General features: G+C 51.4%; 6 protein-coding genes across 6 annotated transcripts; 1 reads left to right on the top strand and 5 right to left on the bottom strand.

Annotated features, from left to right (window-relative positions):
* Positions 1-92: 92 nt before the first annotated feature.
* On the bottom strand, positions 93-1,934 carry ASPSYDRAFT_162273 (uncharacterized protein; the record flags this gene model as incomplete). The annotated part of the gene is made up of 3 exons (XM_040843074.1): positions 93-674; positions 723-797; positions 1,032-1,934. The coding sequence occupies 3 exons, from the start codon at positions 1,932-1,934 to the stop codon at positions 93-95; spliced, it is 1,560 nt and encodes a 519-aa protein (XP_040697271.1).
* A 375-nt stretch (positions 1,935-2,309) lies between these two features.
* Positions 2,310-3,936, bottom strand: ASPSYDRAFT_62080 (flavin-containing monooxygenase; the record flags this gene model as incomplete). Its single annotated transcript, XM_040850073.1, has 3 exons — positions 2,310-2,317; positions 2,366-2,963; positions 3,004-3,936. The coding sequence occupies 3 exons, from the start codon at positions 3,934-3,936 to the stop codon at positions 2,310-2,312; spliced, it is 1,539 nt and encodes a 512-aa protein (XP_040697270.1).
* A 564-nt stretch (positions 3,937-4,500) lies between these two features.
* Positions 4,501-7,260, bottom strand: ASPSYDRAFT_1164055 (Zn(II)2Cys6 transcription factor; the record flags this gene model as incomplete). Its single annotated transcript, XM_040840140.1, has 7 exons — positions 4,501-5,336; positions 5,398-5,580; positions 5,628-6,232; positions 6,283-6,363; positions 6,418-6,725; positions 6,779-7,059; positions 7,115-7,260. 7 exons carry the CDS (start codon positions 7,258-7,260, stop codon positions 4,904-4,906), a joined length of 2,037 nt encoding a protein of 678 aa, XP_040697269.1. The 3' UTR covers positions 4,501-4,903.
* Positions 7,261-7,776: 516 nt separating this feature from the next.
* ASPSYDRAFT_187624 (uncharacterized protein) lies at positions 7,777-9,403 on the bottom strand (the record flags this gene model as incomplete). Its single annotated transcript, XM_040843593.1, has 3 exons — positions 7,777-9,083; positions 9,146-9,255; positions 9,319-9,403. 3 exons carry the CDS (start codon positions 9,401-9,403, stop codon positions 7,875-7,877), a joined length of 1,404 nt encoding a protein of 467 aa, XP_040697268.1. The 3' UTR covers positions 7,777-7,874.
* A 452-nt stretch (positions 9,404-9,855) lies between these two features.
* On the top strand, positions 9,856-14,220 carry ASPSYDRAFT_212364 (uncharacterized protein; the record flags this gene model as incomplete). The annotated part of the gene is made up of 6 exons (XM_040844034.1): positions 9,856-9,988; positions 10,042-10,878; positions 10,935-11,575; positions 12,277-12,400; positions 12,448-13,083; positions 13,142-14,220. The coding sequence occupies 6 exons, from the start codon at positions 9,856-9,858 to the stop codon at positions 14,218-14,220; spliced, it is 3,450 nt and encodes a 1,149-aa protein (XP_040697267.1).
* Positions 14,119-16,386, bottom strand: ASPSYDRAFT_50961 (Zn(II)2Cys6 transcription factor domain-containing protein). The gene is made up of 3 exons (XM_040848190.1): positions 15,663-16,386; positions 15,333-15,595; positions 14,119-15,269 (listed from the first exon to the last, which is right to left on the bottom strand). Exons 1-3 carry the CDS (start codon positions 16,000-16,002, stop codon positions 14,430-14,432), a joined length of 1,443 nt encoding a protein of 480 aa, XP_040697266.1. The 5' UTR covers positions 16,003-16,386; the 3' UTR covers positions 14,119-14,429.
* Positions 16,387-16,780: the final 394 nt, after the last annotated feature.

Raw genomic sequence — 16,780 nt, 5'->3', positions numbered from 1 at the left:
ACTGAGAAACAAACCGGAATAAGTAGCAAAGATTGATTGCATCTCTCATTTCCAGGTACTGCAATTCATTACAGCATTGGTGAACTGTCCCATTAATCCTTCTTCCTGCGCTTTTTGTCTGGTTGCTCGCCCTCTGGTGTATCGACTTCAGCATCATTCCCTAACTCCTGATCTTCATCCTCTTCATCTTCTTCCCTCTCATCCTCCTCCTCCTCTTCTTTCTCCTCCTCCTCATCATCCTCTTCCTCTTCACGTACAGCGTCGTCGTCTGCTGCCGGTTTCTCCTCGCCTCCACTTTCGTCCTCCGCCTCGTCTACTGCCTCTTCCTCGCTCTCATCCTCTGCCTCTCCCTCATCCTTCTTATCCTTGCTAACTTCCTTCCTCTTCCTCTTTGCCGGCGCTGTATTGCCAACGAACTGCTTTCCCTTCTTCGACCCCTCCTCCTTTTTCTTCTCCGTTTCTTCCTTCTCACCCTCGTCTAGCTCTTCCCACGCCTTCTTGGGCAAATACCGCTTGCGAGTCCCATCGTCCTGTTTCGCCGTCCCAGATCCTTCTTTAGTCTGCCACTCCTCGCCAGTCCACTTATCAAGGTTCTTCTGCTCCGGCTTCTTCTCCTCTTTTGATGTAGTATAGTCACCGCCGCGAGCCTTGTACTCCGAGGCTGTAAGTTGCGCCTATTATCTTAAGTCTTCTGTTCACCGAATACGTTGTCAACTGAATACCTTTCGTGCAGACCATTGGCCCGGCTTTCCGCCTTTGTCGCCCTGCTGGACTTCGTTCTTGACCTCTTCGCGTAGCTCGGGATCTGTGTAGTTTTTGGGGTCTGAAGGCATTTTGAATATAAAATAGTATAGCTGCCTGAACGATGATGACAGTAGCTGTAAGCCTTAGTTGTTGAATCGGAATGCAACTCCATCTATTCCAATCATGATGACGGCTTAGGGCAATGACATCACGATTTTCATCTAACCACTCCATCACAACATTCTTAAACTTCACTTGATCTATACTCTCTAAACAACCGCCATAACCAGCTCCGCGATCCTCTCCGAAACCCCCGACACCCGCGGAATATCATGTCCACCCCCATGATCAAACTCCACCCGATCCGGACAAAACTCCGCCAACTGGATACCAGAAGGCCACCTGGGATCCTTACACCCATAAACATGCACGGTAGGTATTCCAATCCTCGCCCAGCCCGGAAAAGCCGTAAAATCAAGCCCAAAGACATCCTCCCTCCCGGGTCTGTTCACGGGGTCAGGGTCATGGACAAGCGCATCCCCATTCCCATCCCACAGCCCAACACCGCGCTTTACCAGCGTCGGGTCTGCGGCGAAGGTACTCAGTTTCCCGGCTGTACCGTTCAGTAATGCCCCTGTTTCTTTGTTGATTTCTTCCGCGCGGTCGGATACATCTAGTCCCAAGTCCCGGAGTGCGTAGAGCGGTACCCCGCCGCATATAAACACCGCTGCACGGAAGGGGAATCCATCCCCATATCCATCCCCATATCCATCCCGGCCATCAAAGGCACAATACAGCGCCATCGTCGCAATAAGTGAACAGCCCTGTGAGAATCCCATAACAGCATCATATGGTCCATTCTTCTTCACATATTCTAGAACACAATTATGTGCATCTCGCAGTCCGGTGGGCGTGGGCTCGCGGAACCATGTGTACGTTGGGGAATCGCGGTAGATGGCTTTTATCCCTGGTGCCGGGGCGCTAGGGTGCGGGGCGGAGATGAAGTCGAAGGTGTAGGAAGGTGGGAGTTTGGAGCGGAATGCTGCTGTTGTTGGGATTGCGGTTAGATTTGTTTCTGTAATTGATATGTGCTTGGGGGGTAAGACAGGTGGTGTGAAGGAGGTACCGGTTTGGGATTTGAAGATCGAGCCGCTGGTGCCGTGCCCGTGAAGGCAGAGGATTTTGGGCATTGCCTTGTCTGTCCTCTCCAGCTTTTGAGAGTAAAATTCGGGGTTGGTTGATACTGGGGCGAGGGAGGGGCAGTTATGTTATATCTGCTGTCGCAGTATGCTAAGACATTGCGGCATGTCGTTGAAGAATGTGTCTATATTTATCACCACACGTGGTCTTGTGCTACATTGGGATCCAGGCCAGGAACAAAAGTACAAATATACCTCGTACTTTCTCCCAGGGGTACATAATAGGGCCTGTCTTACATCTCACTGTCGGCACTTTCGCAGCCGATCGGTGACCGAAATCATACACCCGATATACAGGGGTGGACTATTTGGCTAGTGACATAACCCGATATTTGCATTCTTAGGAAAATGAAAATACCTAACACTTTATTTAGCTAGCCACGGCATCAAAACTTCCAAAAAAACCATCTCTTCTTGCGGACTTCCAGCAAAGCCCGGAAACCCAGCTTCAACCACCTTGTCAGTCCACTCACGGTAGCGATTAAACCCACCAAAATAGAATTTCGTAACCGGCTTGCGCCCTTCAATATTAATTCCAAAAAACCATCCGATCCCGTCCTTGAAGAGCGAACCCGCCGAGACCTGCTGGCACATCTCATTCCACTGCTCCTCAGCTCCAGGCAAGACCTCCATGATATGGTCCTGTTTGGTATTCTCGCTGTGCAAGATACAATTCATGATAAACTCGACCTCGCGCTCGAGAAGAGGGGGGAAGTTCGCAAAGGCGGCCTGCGGACCGGAAACGAGGAACATGTTGGGGAACCCTGAGCATGCGACGCCGCCGTAGGCTGTTGGACCGTTCTCCCAGTGTTCTTGGAGTGACTTGCCCTCGCGCCCGGTTATTTTCAGGCGCAGGTAACCTCCTTCCACCGCGTCGAAGCCAGTCGCGAGGATCAAAACATCGAGAGGGTGTAGGGTGCTGGTGCCATCCCGCTCACGAACCTTGATCCCCTCAGGCACGATTTCGTCGATGGGCGTTTCGCGGAGGTCGACGATATCAACGTTATCGCGGTTAAAGATCTGGTAGTATCCAGAATCGCAAAGCGGGCGACGGGCGTACAGGTCCCAGGGTTTTAACGCCGCTACGGATGAACTTGCAGGCTTCTTCATTGGCATCGCGGTCGGTGATGAGATCGCCAAATGCACTGAACATGAAGCGGAATGGGTTGCTCTGGTCCCACATCTCTTGGAATGCTTGCTGGCGTTCTTCGGGCGTTGCTTCCATTGTTTTACGCGTTGACTCATGGATGCCAAATGCAGTTGCAGAGGCCCGAGCGTCCTCCCATATCTTGTCGTAATTCTTATTAACGTCCTCGCGATAACCTGCGGGAAGAGGACCCTGACCACTAGGAACTGAATATTGCGGATGTCGTTGGAACGACACAAGTTGACCCACGTCTGCCGCAATCGCTGTCATGACTTGGATACCGGTAGATCCGTTTCCAATGATTCCAACAGTCTTGTCCTCTAGTTTGACCGAGTGGTCCCACCTGGCTGTGTGAAGGGTCGGCCCAGCAAAGGAATGGACTCCAGGGATATTAGGGTAGTTCGGCTTAGCCAGGATACCCAAGCAATTGACCAAGTAGCGACAATGTACAACCAGACCCCCCGAGCAAGTAACCACCCAAACACTCCGGTCGCCGTCCCAAGCAGCCGTCTGCATCTCGGTATTGAATCGCATATACTTCCGGAGGTCGTGCCGCTTAACAACATGTCGTATATACTCAAGTATCTCCGGCTGGTACAGGTAGTACCTATCCCATGGGTATGACTGAAGATCCTCTTTATCCCATGAATAACGGTACAGATAGGATTCTGTATCGCTCATGGCGCCTGGGTAGGTGTTCCAGTACCAAGTGCCGCCGACGTCCCCGCCCGCCTCGATACACTGGACCTGGAGGCCGGCCTGGGAAAGTCGATATGTTGAGTATACTCCCCCCATTCCCGCGCCGACGACAAGTGCATCGACTATGCTTTCGCCCGCTGATCCCATGTTTGATGTTTGATGTATATCTGCTGATATATAATTCACCGTCTCTAGGTACTGGCGAAAGAGAAAGGAACTTTGTCCGTAGATATGGCCTCTTGATTGTGGTATCCAACCTGTGACGAGACAGGACGCCTGAGGCGAGAAGGAACGCCTAAGGACTGCAGTGTTTATGACATTCCATGCGGGGTTGTCTAAGAGCTTTGACGGCTTCATTCTCAGGATCTGAGTCGCTCATTCTGGGGACAGGTGACAGCTGAAGAGAGCGGGGAGGCCGAGGTTATGCAAGTAGCCTGCATGGGCACCTGCAGTTGATGGTGCGAGTCAGCTTTGTCGGATGCGACACATTCCTGGGATGCTCAACAAGGCTATTCAATCGACCGTAAGTCCACAGCATGAGTCGCAGCTCCTCCAGTATCCAATCGCAAGTCCTGGGGTCGAGCCATACGAGGGCAGGCGGGGGTAGATGCCATGTCACCAGTCAGCGATGAACACTGCAGCTAAGTGTTTCAAACATAAATTGGGTCAGGCTGGGTATACTCCGAAAGTTGAGGGGACTGGCAAATCTTTCACCATGCAGCATCGTTAGACTGCATTGACGCGCATAAAAAATACCGGTTCTGACAGCGCACTTGCATATTAGCAGGCGACCTCCCTGCGCCCACGCCCAATCAAGCTGAATAGAATGTGCCGATCTCTGTCAACTTGGACCTTTGGCCCATATGGGAATGCCATGTGCAGATTGTTATCGCGCCAACGGCGACGAGCATAAGAATACCCTGATACTTCCTCATATGCGGCGGCATTATGCTGATCAGCTCAACCAAGGAGAGGGGGAGGCATGGGTATTTCGCTCAGACCGATGTGGCACGTTGCGCTGAATATTATACCACGCGAGCCTTAAAATTATCACAGTCTGTCTTCCATGCTGTCGCATCTGGGACTCCCGGAGGCTTTTCATAAACCGTGTCATCTACTCAACCCACATTTGATTCCACGTCTCCCAGAAATTCAAGGTCGAAGATTCATCCAGAAGTGCATCAACCATGCTAGTCATATCCACGTTCGGATCGAGATCAACATTATTAACAATGGGATTGCCCGTGGTGATACCGGTCGACTGGTTTTGATCAGACGGAGGTGCCGCTATCCCTGGAGCTGGGCCAGGAGCAGAGGCAGGAGCAGCAGAAGCTCCGGTGATCTCGCCAACAGCTTCGGGACAGATTTGCTGGATGGCCATAGCAAATATTCCACGGTATATCGATGCCACTGTGTACACCTTCTGAAATTCCTCCATGACCATCATGCATGCGTTGAGTTTGTTCAAGCGGAGGCGTCGCGATAGAGGGTTGCCTGAGCGGCAGTTGAGGAGGTGCATCTGCATTGCAGGGATGAGGAGTGGTGGTCTTCAGATGCCAGTTAGTCTATGTGAGAGTTACGATAACGAGGAGTAAGAGGTAAGCTCACGTCATAGGCAAGGCATATTCGAGGAGGTTTTCTTGAGCGAGTGTCTCCAGAACATCGTTTGTGCGCGAGGCTGCAGCATCTGCTTTGGTGCGTATCTTTTCTTGCCATTGCATCTGGTGGCTAGGTGAGATGTCATCTGGTGGGTCCGTTAAAGATGGTCGGTAAAGGACGATAAGAATAGCTCTGTAACAGTCAATTAGATAGTCTACGAACTGGGGAACTTGACGTACTCATAGTGTAGCTGAAGGTGATGTAGGTAAAACCGTGTGGAGCCATTCCAACTGGGGCATTGTTCTGGAGGCTTATGGCGCAAGATCTCTGCCTCTAGGGTCTCAATCTGTTCGCGAGAGGGCTTTGGTCGCACTGTCTTATAGCTCAATGTGAGGACAGATCCAAGTAGCCTACTTAGCTGTATCAACATGATCCAATATTCAGCCAGAAAATGCAGGTCATCGGGTATAAAGGCAGAAAAAAGAGATTCAGGCATATTTTTGAAGTCGTAAAGTATATCTGCCACCGATGGCATAGCCACGTCGCAATCATCGAGATCAATACGTAGCGGACGTCCAAGCGTTAAGCTCAACCACCGGTCGCGAAGAAAGCACGTCCACCAGAGGCGTCGCCAGAGATGCCGCTGTTGGTCTGTGATAGCTGCATTGTATCGTGCTGCGTCAGGATTGCGGTGCAGGCCAAGAATCTGGCAAAGGCTGATAGAGACCCCAGTCCAATACCATGGCTGCGCATGTTCGTCGACTTCAGAGTGCCAAAAGCCTAGCATGAGGGAAGACTGCAAAAGCACTGTCTTATCCCGTTCTCCACTATTACTGTACAGGCACTGTTCGTAGAGTTAATAGTGCCCGTCATCAACCAGAATAAGTAATTTACCTTTGCGTGGGAGTACATGGCTGCCTTCATCGCCTTCCTGGAATCGTACCCTTCCTGCTCGCAGATACTAGATGGAACGAACTGCGACGAAAGGTTAGCAGCGACCTTCCAATTTGAATTTTTGCCAAACCGCACGTTTACAGCGACAAAGAACACACTCCACACGAGAAGTAGGTTATACTCGTGAAGTCGGCCGGCCTGAAAGAAGTACAAAATCTGATCGGCTTCAACAATGGGCACAATAGTGTGTACATGGCGAAAGTATGCTTGGAGGAGGCACCCGCAGGCCTCACTGCTAGGAAGATTGAAAACACCTTTACTCTTGAGGTAGTTGCGGTCCTCCTCACACAGCGATTCGGTGACGCGTGTAGGAATTAGGACGTGTCGAGCCAGAGACTCCCCAGAAGATAGTGATAAAGTAGATGTTATCCCAGTTTTGTCACCTAGTAGCGGTATTCGTCAGCTCTATCGTAGCTGTTGGCAGAAAAGCCCTTACCTGTGTAGAAGGGAACCTGTCCAGCTCGTCCGGGGTTCCCTAACGCGGCGGCAGCAATCTCAAGCCCATTGCGCTCCTCATCCTGGATACTGTATTTCTCAGCAGTCCCGGAAATAGCTGACGGTCCCGCGGAATGTCTCTGGAAGGTTTGTGTAGAATTTGCTGTGGTGTCTGGGGGAGGGACACCACCCCCTGTGTACGTGTCAACGCGACTAGGCGGACTGCTGGTAGCCGCGCGCAATGACTGTCGCGTCAAGCCATTCCGACGATTTGGTCGAGGTCTAAGCTGGCTGGTTAGGTGTCAAGTTTTCCGGGTGTCAAAGGCAGTCTTCTCACATTGAAGCTGCGCCGTCCACTACACAATCGGCGTTGTCCTGGGCACAGCGGATGCACGGCACGCCGGTAACGTTGATGCTGCACCGGACCTTGCGCGATCGACAAGAGTGACAGGCGATGGTGGATCGATAGCGCCGAGCTGACATGGTCGCTAAACGCGAACAAGAATGTTGGGATTTTGTAGGAAAGTGACAACTCGGTGATGCCGCGGGAAGAAAAACCTCGGAATGCCTGCCTGGTTTCAGGCAGAAACCAGGCAGAAACCAGCACCGGCCACCGGCCGATTTCTGCCGAGATTGTCCCGATTCATCCCATTCATTCATGAAGCACCTTGAAACATGATATTTTTGTTCTCTCCAATAGGTCGAGGTTCCTGTACTAGTCCAGATCGTGTAGAGAGTTTTTCTTCTATCTGCGACGTTTGGAAGCCTCAGATGGACCGAAGCTCTGACTATTAATGCATGTGTAGTTCACTATATATTTACGTAGTAGACGCACTTCAGCAAACGTATCCGCTGTATACCTATTCATATATCAGCACAAATGTACTCACGAGTGAAAAACAACTTCTATTGGTGTATGAGGCAGTACAGTAGTGATGAACAATTTCAATTAGTATCCTTACAGTCAATGGTATAGGTCGACAATTTCTAAATTATAGGGTTTTCTATATGCGCTCCAACTTTCCCTCATTAGGTATCTATCCAGCCCCATACTCCACAGATATCACAATAGAAAGTAAATCTTTCAGCCACAGATCTTAAAAACAGAATATCTGATCCGACATCTTCGCAACAGCCCCAGGAGCCTGGAATCCCATCGATACTAGAGCCTTCTTCGAAGCATTCACCATCCCGGGCGGACCACAGAGCATCACTTTGCAATCCGGCGCCGCAGCGGGCAATCTCTCCTTCATAATCTCCGCAGTAACGTACCCCTTCCCAAACGACCAGTTCTCCGGCGGCGTATCCAGCATATACCAGATCTTGAGGTTCTGGGGGTACGCCGTCGCAAAGGCCTCCAGCTCATGGCGGAGCAGAATATCATCCTCCGTGCGATTAGCATAAATCAGGCTGACTTCGGTGAGATCGGTGGGATCTTCGCAGATCGCTCGGATGAGTTGGTACATTGGCGTGATTCCGGTGCCTCCTGCGATCATGCCAATCTTGTTGCATAGGCCCTTGGAGTATTTCATTGCGCCTTTGGGGCCTCGGAATTGAACTTCGTCGCCGATATTCAGGTTCGCGAGATACTTTCCCGTCAGCATGCCATCGGGGTAACATCTGACCACCAACTCCAATAAACCCCTATCCAGGTTATTTGATGTCGGGGTGTATGATCTGGATACCGCAGTCCCGTCGATATCAGCCTTGATGGCTACGTGCTGGCCGATAGGAAGGCCGAGCACGTCCTGGGGTTTCGGCAGCTGGAAGACAAATTTGTAGACACTCGGTGAAAGGGCATCTTTGCGAATGAGCGGGAGACTCTTGTATTCCTTTGCATCAAGGAACCCCTTGACGAGGTGAGGATTCGTTCGAGCAACCTTGCGACACTTGATGTATGGTGGGTATTTTGTGAAGCCGGACTTGATCTTGGTGAATTCTGATAGCTTGCTGGCGACTAACGAGCCGACGACAGTGCAAATCCCAGTTGCTGCTGCAAAGCCGGTGTAGAAACCACCGGGGGTAAACCGCGTACTGGGTAGTTTGAACAGGCTTCGAAGCTCTGAGATCCCTGAAGGAGAGGCTGGTAACGCCGCATACAACCGACGGCCAAAGTACAGTGAAATGGCCGTCCCGCTGATATAGACTGTGGCGAGAGCTGCGGACCTGAGCAGCCCAGAACTCTCTGTAGGAACTGGAGTCGGAGGAGCTATAGGTTGAATTAAGCGGACTGCTTCTGGGCGAGCTCGTTTTTGTGCGCCTTTTAGTGTGCCGATGAGGTATGTTTGGAGGATTTCATCGGCGTCCTGGATTATTGAGTCACGTTAGCTTGAGAACATACGAGTTGGGTATGCCATACTGAACCTACCTCTGAATGACCAACGTCTTCGTATGCTTCGGTTGCATCACTCCCAGCAGCTTCGAGTAGGACATCTGCGCCTCCAGGGTGATCCCTAACATACGGGGAGACGTCGTATACTGTAAGTCAAATGGTCAAAACTGTAATCTTCTAATTTTTAATGGCACAAACGAAAATCTCACCCTTTCCGTTAATAACAATCCACAGGTCGTCTCTTGTATTGTGACCAGCCACGTCGGCTGCAGTGTACTCCTTGGTATCTGCCATGGCGAAACAAGTGTATATGGTCAACACAAGAAGAGCAAGAATTGTCCGGCCGTCGATGAGTAAACGCCAGAACAGGATGAGCACAGTCCGGACTTATATAGCTGACCAAGCTATTTTCGACACCAACGGGCAATTGCTCCTTCAATCTTTTGTTGATCCACCTGTTGTCACCACGCCAGCATATCCAATCTGAGGGTGCCGATTGGGTGCGAAGATGCCGCGGGATCCCCACCAACAACAGCGCCGACTCTCTCAGCCAATCGGAACCACGGAATCGAGGGCACGCATCGGAATTCCCGCGGCAGCGTTTCGGGATCCGCCCGCTTGTGGACCATTCTATATGACAGTGGGAACTAATAATGCGTACTGCGAGACGTTTATAAAGGCAGGCAATGTCATTGAATTTGCAGCATTGCTAGTGCACTTTTCAAGATTTATTGGTAGCTTGCATCATGTCAAGCCAGAAATTTTACCTCCTAGGTGAAGTGGCATCGTCCGCCAAAACCATTGTTGTCGACACCAAGTCAAGTGTTGATCAGCTGAAGAACCTTATCGCCGCTCACTTTGCCATTGTCGAGCCAAATGGTGAGTTGCTATTTTTGGTCCAAATGAGATGAGTAAATACTAACTTCACCAAGGGATCGGATTCCAAGCAAACAATGAATACCTCATGGAAACCGCCGACATCGTCGCCGCCACAGAACCCGTAGCTATCAGCATCGACGGCAGCGGTGTACGAGAGCCCGAAGGCCCCAGCGGTCTTCCATACGTTGGTAACTATCTAGAGGTGTATCCCGACCACCTTGGCAACCACCAGCGTCTGTTCGACAGATACGGGCCAATTTTCAAGACCACGAATCTCGGCCGTACAACGTACCAAACAAACGACCCTACAATCTCGGCCATTGTATTCTCGGAGTCGGACTTTTTCTCTAAGAAGATTAACGAAGCGCACCCGCTTCATGCGCTCAAGACTCCCCTCGCTGGTGTCTTCTTAGGTGACACAGACACACCGGAGTGGAAGGTAGCACATAAGTTCTTGCCACCAGCACTCGGACCCAAGGCAGTGCGACACTATGCACCGACGATGCAACGGACAGTTGAAGATGCATTCACGGTATTCGACGCACTTGACGAGGGCGACCAGGCATGGAACGTGTACCAGTATATGTTAAAACTGGGTTCTCAAGCGGTTGGGAAGTTGACGCTCGGACTGGACTTTCAACATTTCACAGAGCCTGGTGCGCCAGTTCATGAGATGGTCCACGCCATTGCTGAGATGCTCTCACTTAACAAGGAGGTTACTTCCAAGGGCGACTGGTACGCGAAGTTGCCATTCGGGGCTCCCAAGAGACTGCGCACCTTGAAGTCGAGGATTGAGGAGATGGTGCAGGACTCTATCAATAGCGCAGCACGGGGAGGAATTACCGATTTGCCGCTTCAGGAGGCAGCTCTGGAGGCTTCTAACATGGTTGGTATGTACACTGAGCATTCTCTTTTGTCCTTATGGCAATGGCTAATACTAGTCCAGACTATGCTATCCGCGCTACGGATAGCAAGGGCGAGAAGTTGCCAAAGGAGAGTTTAGTCTGGGCCCTCGTTGTGGCAACAGGAGCTGGATTCACAACCACCAGCTCTCTCCTCTCATGGCTGATCTACGGGCTGGTCACATACCCAGGAATGCAGGAGCGACTCCTCCAAGAACTGGTCGACAACGGCATCACAGAAGACACCGAACTCACGGCCGAAATAACAGACAAACTCGTTTTCCAGGACAAATTCATCAAGGAGACACAGCGCAGACACAACCCATCCTTCCAGCCCGGTCGAACCGCAAAGGCCGACTTGGTTCTTCCTGGCGGTTACAAAATCCCGAAGGACTCGGTCGTTATTCCTGCCCTTCACCACATCCACAATAACCCTGAGCTGTGGGACAACCCAGGACGATTCAACCCTGACCGCTGGGATACGCCTGAAGTGAAGGGCAGACACAAGGCCGCATATATCCCGTTTGCGATGGGGCAGCGCATGTGTATTGGGTTTAACTTTGCGCTGCAGGAGGTGAAGATCTTCTTGCCGAAGTTGATCTACCGGTATAACTTTGTTAGAGAAGGGAACGGGCCGATTGAGTATGATCCCATGTTCCAGTTGATTAGACCGAACAACTTGTATGTGCGGGCTGAGCGGAGAGTCAAGTGGCCTCCAAAGTCCACCAACTAAGTGATCGGGAGAAGAGATGAGTTTAGATTGTATAGAAGTTACGCATAATTTTGATAGAAATAGAACATACATTATCATCCATTCTCTAATACTCGATGATTCAATAAACTAAAAACAACAAAACTAGTCTAGGAGTATTGAGATTATCGTTAAAACTATTCAACGAACGGGAAGCGCAGGTCTAGCTGAATTACTAGGGCTCAGCTGCTTCAACCTCACAAGCAAGACATCAGCAGAGTAAAGTCCGAGTAACTGGATAACTAAAATCTGTTATTACTTTCACCGTGCAAAGAAAAATTCAACAGCGACGATAGAAGCTTCCAGGTCCACAGCCGGTAGCCGTTTCATTTCTGTGGATCTACAGCTACTACGGACACACCTGTCAACAAGACAACTAACAATAATAATCCCTCACCCCTGTTCCAGAGCAGTCCCGAGGGATGAGGCGACACGGCATGCCGATACTCGGCATCGCGGTTCCGCGGGATGACGAGTGCCGGTCCACAGGGCATACCGCGGCAGGGTGGGTATCGGCACAACATCTGTAGAGAAGTGGCTTAGGGATCGTGGATATCTCGGAGGCGTCCGGAGGAAATGGATAAGCCTTATATACTGGGTGCTATCCGGTGGTTGTGGTCCCTGGTCTTCAGCAGCAACTCTTAGATTTTTACATAACGTCATACATACAAACCATGCATCCCACCTGGTCACCACCAAACGACTACCAAAACCGCCCTGTCGCGGTGTTAGGAGCCGGGGTCCTTGGAAGAAGAATTGGTTAGTCTTCACACTCTTCTACTCAGAAAACGTCATTAACCCCACAGGCTGTATCTGGGCATCTGCCGGCTACAACGTCCACCTGCGCGACCCCAGCCCCGAGCAGCTTACCGCCGGCATCGCTTATATCGAGCAAGAAGTCTCAGCCTATGCAACCAAGACAGGTAGGTCACCAGGCAATGCGCAGCCTTTCACGTCTCTCGAGGATGCCGTAGAAACAGCCTGGCTGGTCATCGAGGCCGTCCCTGAGAAACTCCCGCTCAAGATCTCGACCTTCGCTGAACTATCGGCTTGTGCGCCGAAGGATTGTATCCTCGCATCCAACTCCTCGTCGTACAAGTCGTCGGAGATGCTGGATAAAGTTCCCGAGGAGGTCAAGCCGCGTATCTTGAATATGCACTACTATATGCCGCCGAAGTGCATGATCGTTGAACTGATGACGGACGGGTTCACCAGTGACGAGATATTCCCGTTCATGGTTGAGAGGTGTCGTGAGGGTGCGACTTCGCCTTATGTTGCGAGGAAGGAGTCGACGGGGTTTATTTTCAATCGTCTCTGGGCGGCTGTGAAGCGCGAAGTGCTTACTATCCTGTCCGAGGGCGTGTCTGTACCAGAGGAGATTGACGCCATGTGGGAGACTATGTTTATTGAAGGGCGTAGTGTGCCCTGTAAGATGATGGACCGTGAGTATTGTCTAATTCCAGTACCCTTGGTGTTTTATATTTGCTAACCACCGAATAGAGGTCGGTCTCGACACCGTCGCCTTCATCGAACAACACTATGTGCACGAACGCGGACTGTCCCCAGAAAAGACCGTCGACTACCTAACGACAAACTACATCGACCAGGGCAAGCTCGGAAACAAATCCACAAGGGGCGGTCTGTACCCTCCAATCAAGCAAGAAACAAACGAGCGCCGGATTCTAGCCCTCGACGTCGGACTTGCCGCACCAACAGCTACCACATCTGCCGGAACCCCAGCGGGCCAGATCCTCTCGTTCACCCCAGATGGAAAACAGCACTCTGTCCTAGTTGATCAGCAGCTTCTCCCAGATGGTATCACGGTGGATCATGCCACAAACCGTGTTTTCTGGACAAACATGGGTATTCCGGGGCGATTAGACGGGTCGGTATGCTCTGCCTCGCTAGATGGAAGTGACATCCGTACAATTGTCAAGGCTGGTACGATAAACACACCTAAACAATTGGCCATCGATAGAGAAAGCCGGAAACTGTATTTCTCTGACCGAGAGGGATGCGCGGTTTATCGGTGTGGTCTTGACGGGTCAGAGCTCGAGAAGATAGTCTCACGACCACAGGAGACGGACGGACCGTCAGATGTACAGGACTGGTGTGTTGGAGTTGCCGTCTCAAGACAGTATAACAGGTTTTACTGGACGCAGAAGGGGGCACCGAAGAGCGGGAAGGGGAGGATCTTCAGCGCGCCTATTGATGCACCTCCTGGTGTCCTTGAGAAGGGCAGTGATGATAGTGAACTGTGTATCTTGAGTGGACTTCCCGAGCCTATTGATTTAGAGGTCGACGAGGAAAGGGCCGAGCTATACTGGACGGATCGAGGTGAGTTGCCTCTGGGCAATGCGCTGTACCAAGTCAAGTTGAGCGAAGAGGGGAAGCCAGTGGGTAAGCCTGGTATAATTGCCCGTGGCCTTCATGAGGCCATCGGATTGAGTATCGAGAAGTTTGGTAATATTGTTCTGACAGACTTGGGTGGGAGTATCTATCGCTGTGACCGCAGTGGGAAGAAGGAGGTTTTGTATAGCGAGGATGGACGGGCTTTCACTGGAGTTGTGAGCATTTGATATAGACATGGATACATTTGTATAGTTATAGACCTGAGAATCACGTTTAATGGGAGGAACTACCTACACTCGACTTAGATATGAGCGAGCTTGACCTTCGAAGTATTGAAACCCCCAAAACCCTCCTCTGAAAGACTGCTCATGGTCGAACGTTTTGGCAGCCTCCAGCGCCTTTACATATTCCTCCCTATAACTTCCCAATAAAAGAATCAAGAAACAAGAAAAAGCTCGAACCCCCTCTCAACCGCCACCTCCTCAACCCCAATATCCTTCCCCTGCTCCCACAACGACCACACTTCGCTCAATACATCAAACGTCAACTCACACTGCGCATACGGATCCTCCTCAACAAGCGTCCTGAGCGTTCCCTCAATCAAACCCTTCCACTCCGGATGAGCGCGCATAACATCAGGATCAGACCCCGCGATAACAAGCGGATACCGAATAGCATTGAACACTTCCTCATCATCCTCATCCATATCCGGAGCTGCAAGGTTCAGGGCATCGATTGCACCGACGATACGGCTGGTTACTGCCTCATTTGAACTTGATTCATTTCCAATGCCACTACCATCTAATCCCAGATCCAAGTGATGAGAGTGCCAGTGCCTTCTAATAGCAAGAACACCCGCAAACCGATACGCCTCCCAAAGCTGCACCTGCGCTGCGCTCCCTTCCTCACCAGGCCAAGACCAAAACCCGCTTTCAACATCCTGGTCCGGACTAAAGCCAATGCAAGAAAATAAATCAATAAGCGAGCGCGGTAGGCCTGTGATGGGCTCAATGCCGCCTGTACTACTAGTGCTGGTGTTCGTAGTGGTTGGACCAAGCCACGTACGTGACGTGCCCCTGCAGTGGTGATACCAGATGTGCATAGGCGGGGAGCGGCGACCGGCGATGAAGGGCGGGAGATCCATTATCCCCAGAGCACCGATTAGAGAGTGGCAGGCTGGGTCGGGGGAGTGTAGGATGCTGCTGCTGGGAGGGGAGTGGGTGAGGTGCTTGTAGAGGCCGTGGACGTGGAAGGTCCATGGTTTTCCGTGGAAGAACTGGACAATAAGGACGTGTTAACCACACCGAAGAACAATCTAGTAAATTGGCAGTGGACGTACACTAACGGTACAAAGCAGATTCCCTGCAGCTAGAGTCCCCTGGCTCAGGACAGCCGTGCGAGCCATCTCGGCGCGGAAACGCTGCAGGGCGATATCGAAGTATTCCTCGAACCGGACGAGCAGTTCTGGCTCGAGGAGGGTCTGGAGGGCGACGCAGACTGCGGCACAAGCTTTGGATTCCTGGCACCATAGCACGGCCATAGTCTTGAATACATCCCGAGACTCTCTTACAGAAAGCAGAATATGGTGGCCGGAGTCGAAAACTGAAGCAATGGGATATCATAGTTAGTGAACGGTATACGGCAGATCATTAGAGGTATAAATACGTACACTTCTGGAGCAGTTCACTGGCTTGCGCCTCTGTACTCTCTTGCCCAGGTGTAATAACAGTAGTAGGCTGCTGTACTGGCCGGGTCTCACTAGAGCCAGGCTCAACAGGCGCCCTAGGGCTAGGGCTACTCTCAACAGGACCCAAAACAGGCTTCTCAGCACCAGCAAAATGCCCACGCGAGGCAATACCGGCTCCCCATCTCAGTCGCACCTCGTAGCCCTCACAGGGGACACCGCGCCTTTCGCAATTCCGACAGCTGGGCCGCGCCCCATCGCACTTGCGCCGGCGTCGGCGACACGACCAGCATCCCGTGTACGAGCGCTGGCGGGGGGTTGTCATGCGGGCCGCGATCAGGATTAATTGCCAACCAATTCATTCATCAATTCAAGTAGCGGTTCGACCTGCCGGGTGGTGCTTAGGGCGGGTGCGACCTGAGTAGGCTAAGCTTCTGACAGGCCAGAGAGACAGTAGTCAAGCATGGAGTTATTAGTACTGGGGCCGGAGGAGACTTGTACTAGTGGGCCATGAGTCAGGACTGAATTAGGATAATGAAGCTTCGACAACGGTCGCCAGGCACCAGTTCAACCAGGCCGCCACTGCAACTGGGGTTCCGCGGGCGCCGTGGCTGCAACTGCCTGAAGGAGCATGGCCGATCATGATAAGTATAGTCGGGGTCCACAATAAGGCAAACTGCCGGTACAAATATAAAATAGTGGACGGTTAGCCTGTTAGTGACTTAGTCTTGACCTGTCGCATCGCGGGGGGTGGTGGTGGTAAAACATGTGGAGCTGGTTGTGCGGACTGTGTCTCAAGCTTTTTCTTAATTCTGTTGCCTGGACCCTCTGGCTAGATGTTGGTCGACCGACTCGCATCTTTTCAAGGGCAACCTAAAGAGTTTAAATATACTAGCCGTTTTCCCTCTTTGCGACATGTATTGGAGGTTCTGAATCTCGGCATATAAAGGCAATGCGCAAGACACCCGGAGCCACAACCCGAGCGAAGCAATGAAAGAACATTGTCTCAGGCGAATTAAACTTAACCGCATTGGACCCTGACGACCCGCTAATGATTGGCGAATAAAAATGTACGTTTGGCTCACGTGCAAAAGAATAAGAAT

Source organism: Aspergillus sydowii (assembly GCF_001890705.1).
Source record: "Aspergillus sydowii CBS 593.65 unplaced genomic scaffold ASPSYscaffold_16, whole genome shotgun sequence".
Lineage (NCBI taxonomy): Eukaryota > Fungi > Ascomycota > Eurotiomycetes > Eurotiales > Aspergillaceae > Aspergillus > Aspergillus sydowii.
Note: the sequence above shows the minus strand (reverse complement) of the source record. Positions and strands in the feature narration are given on the sequence as shown.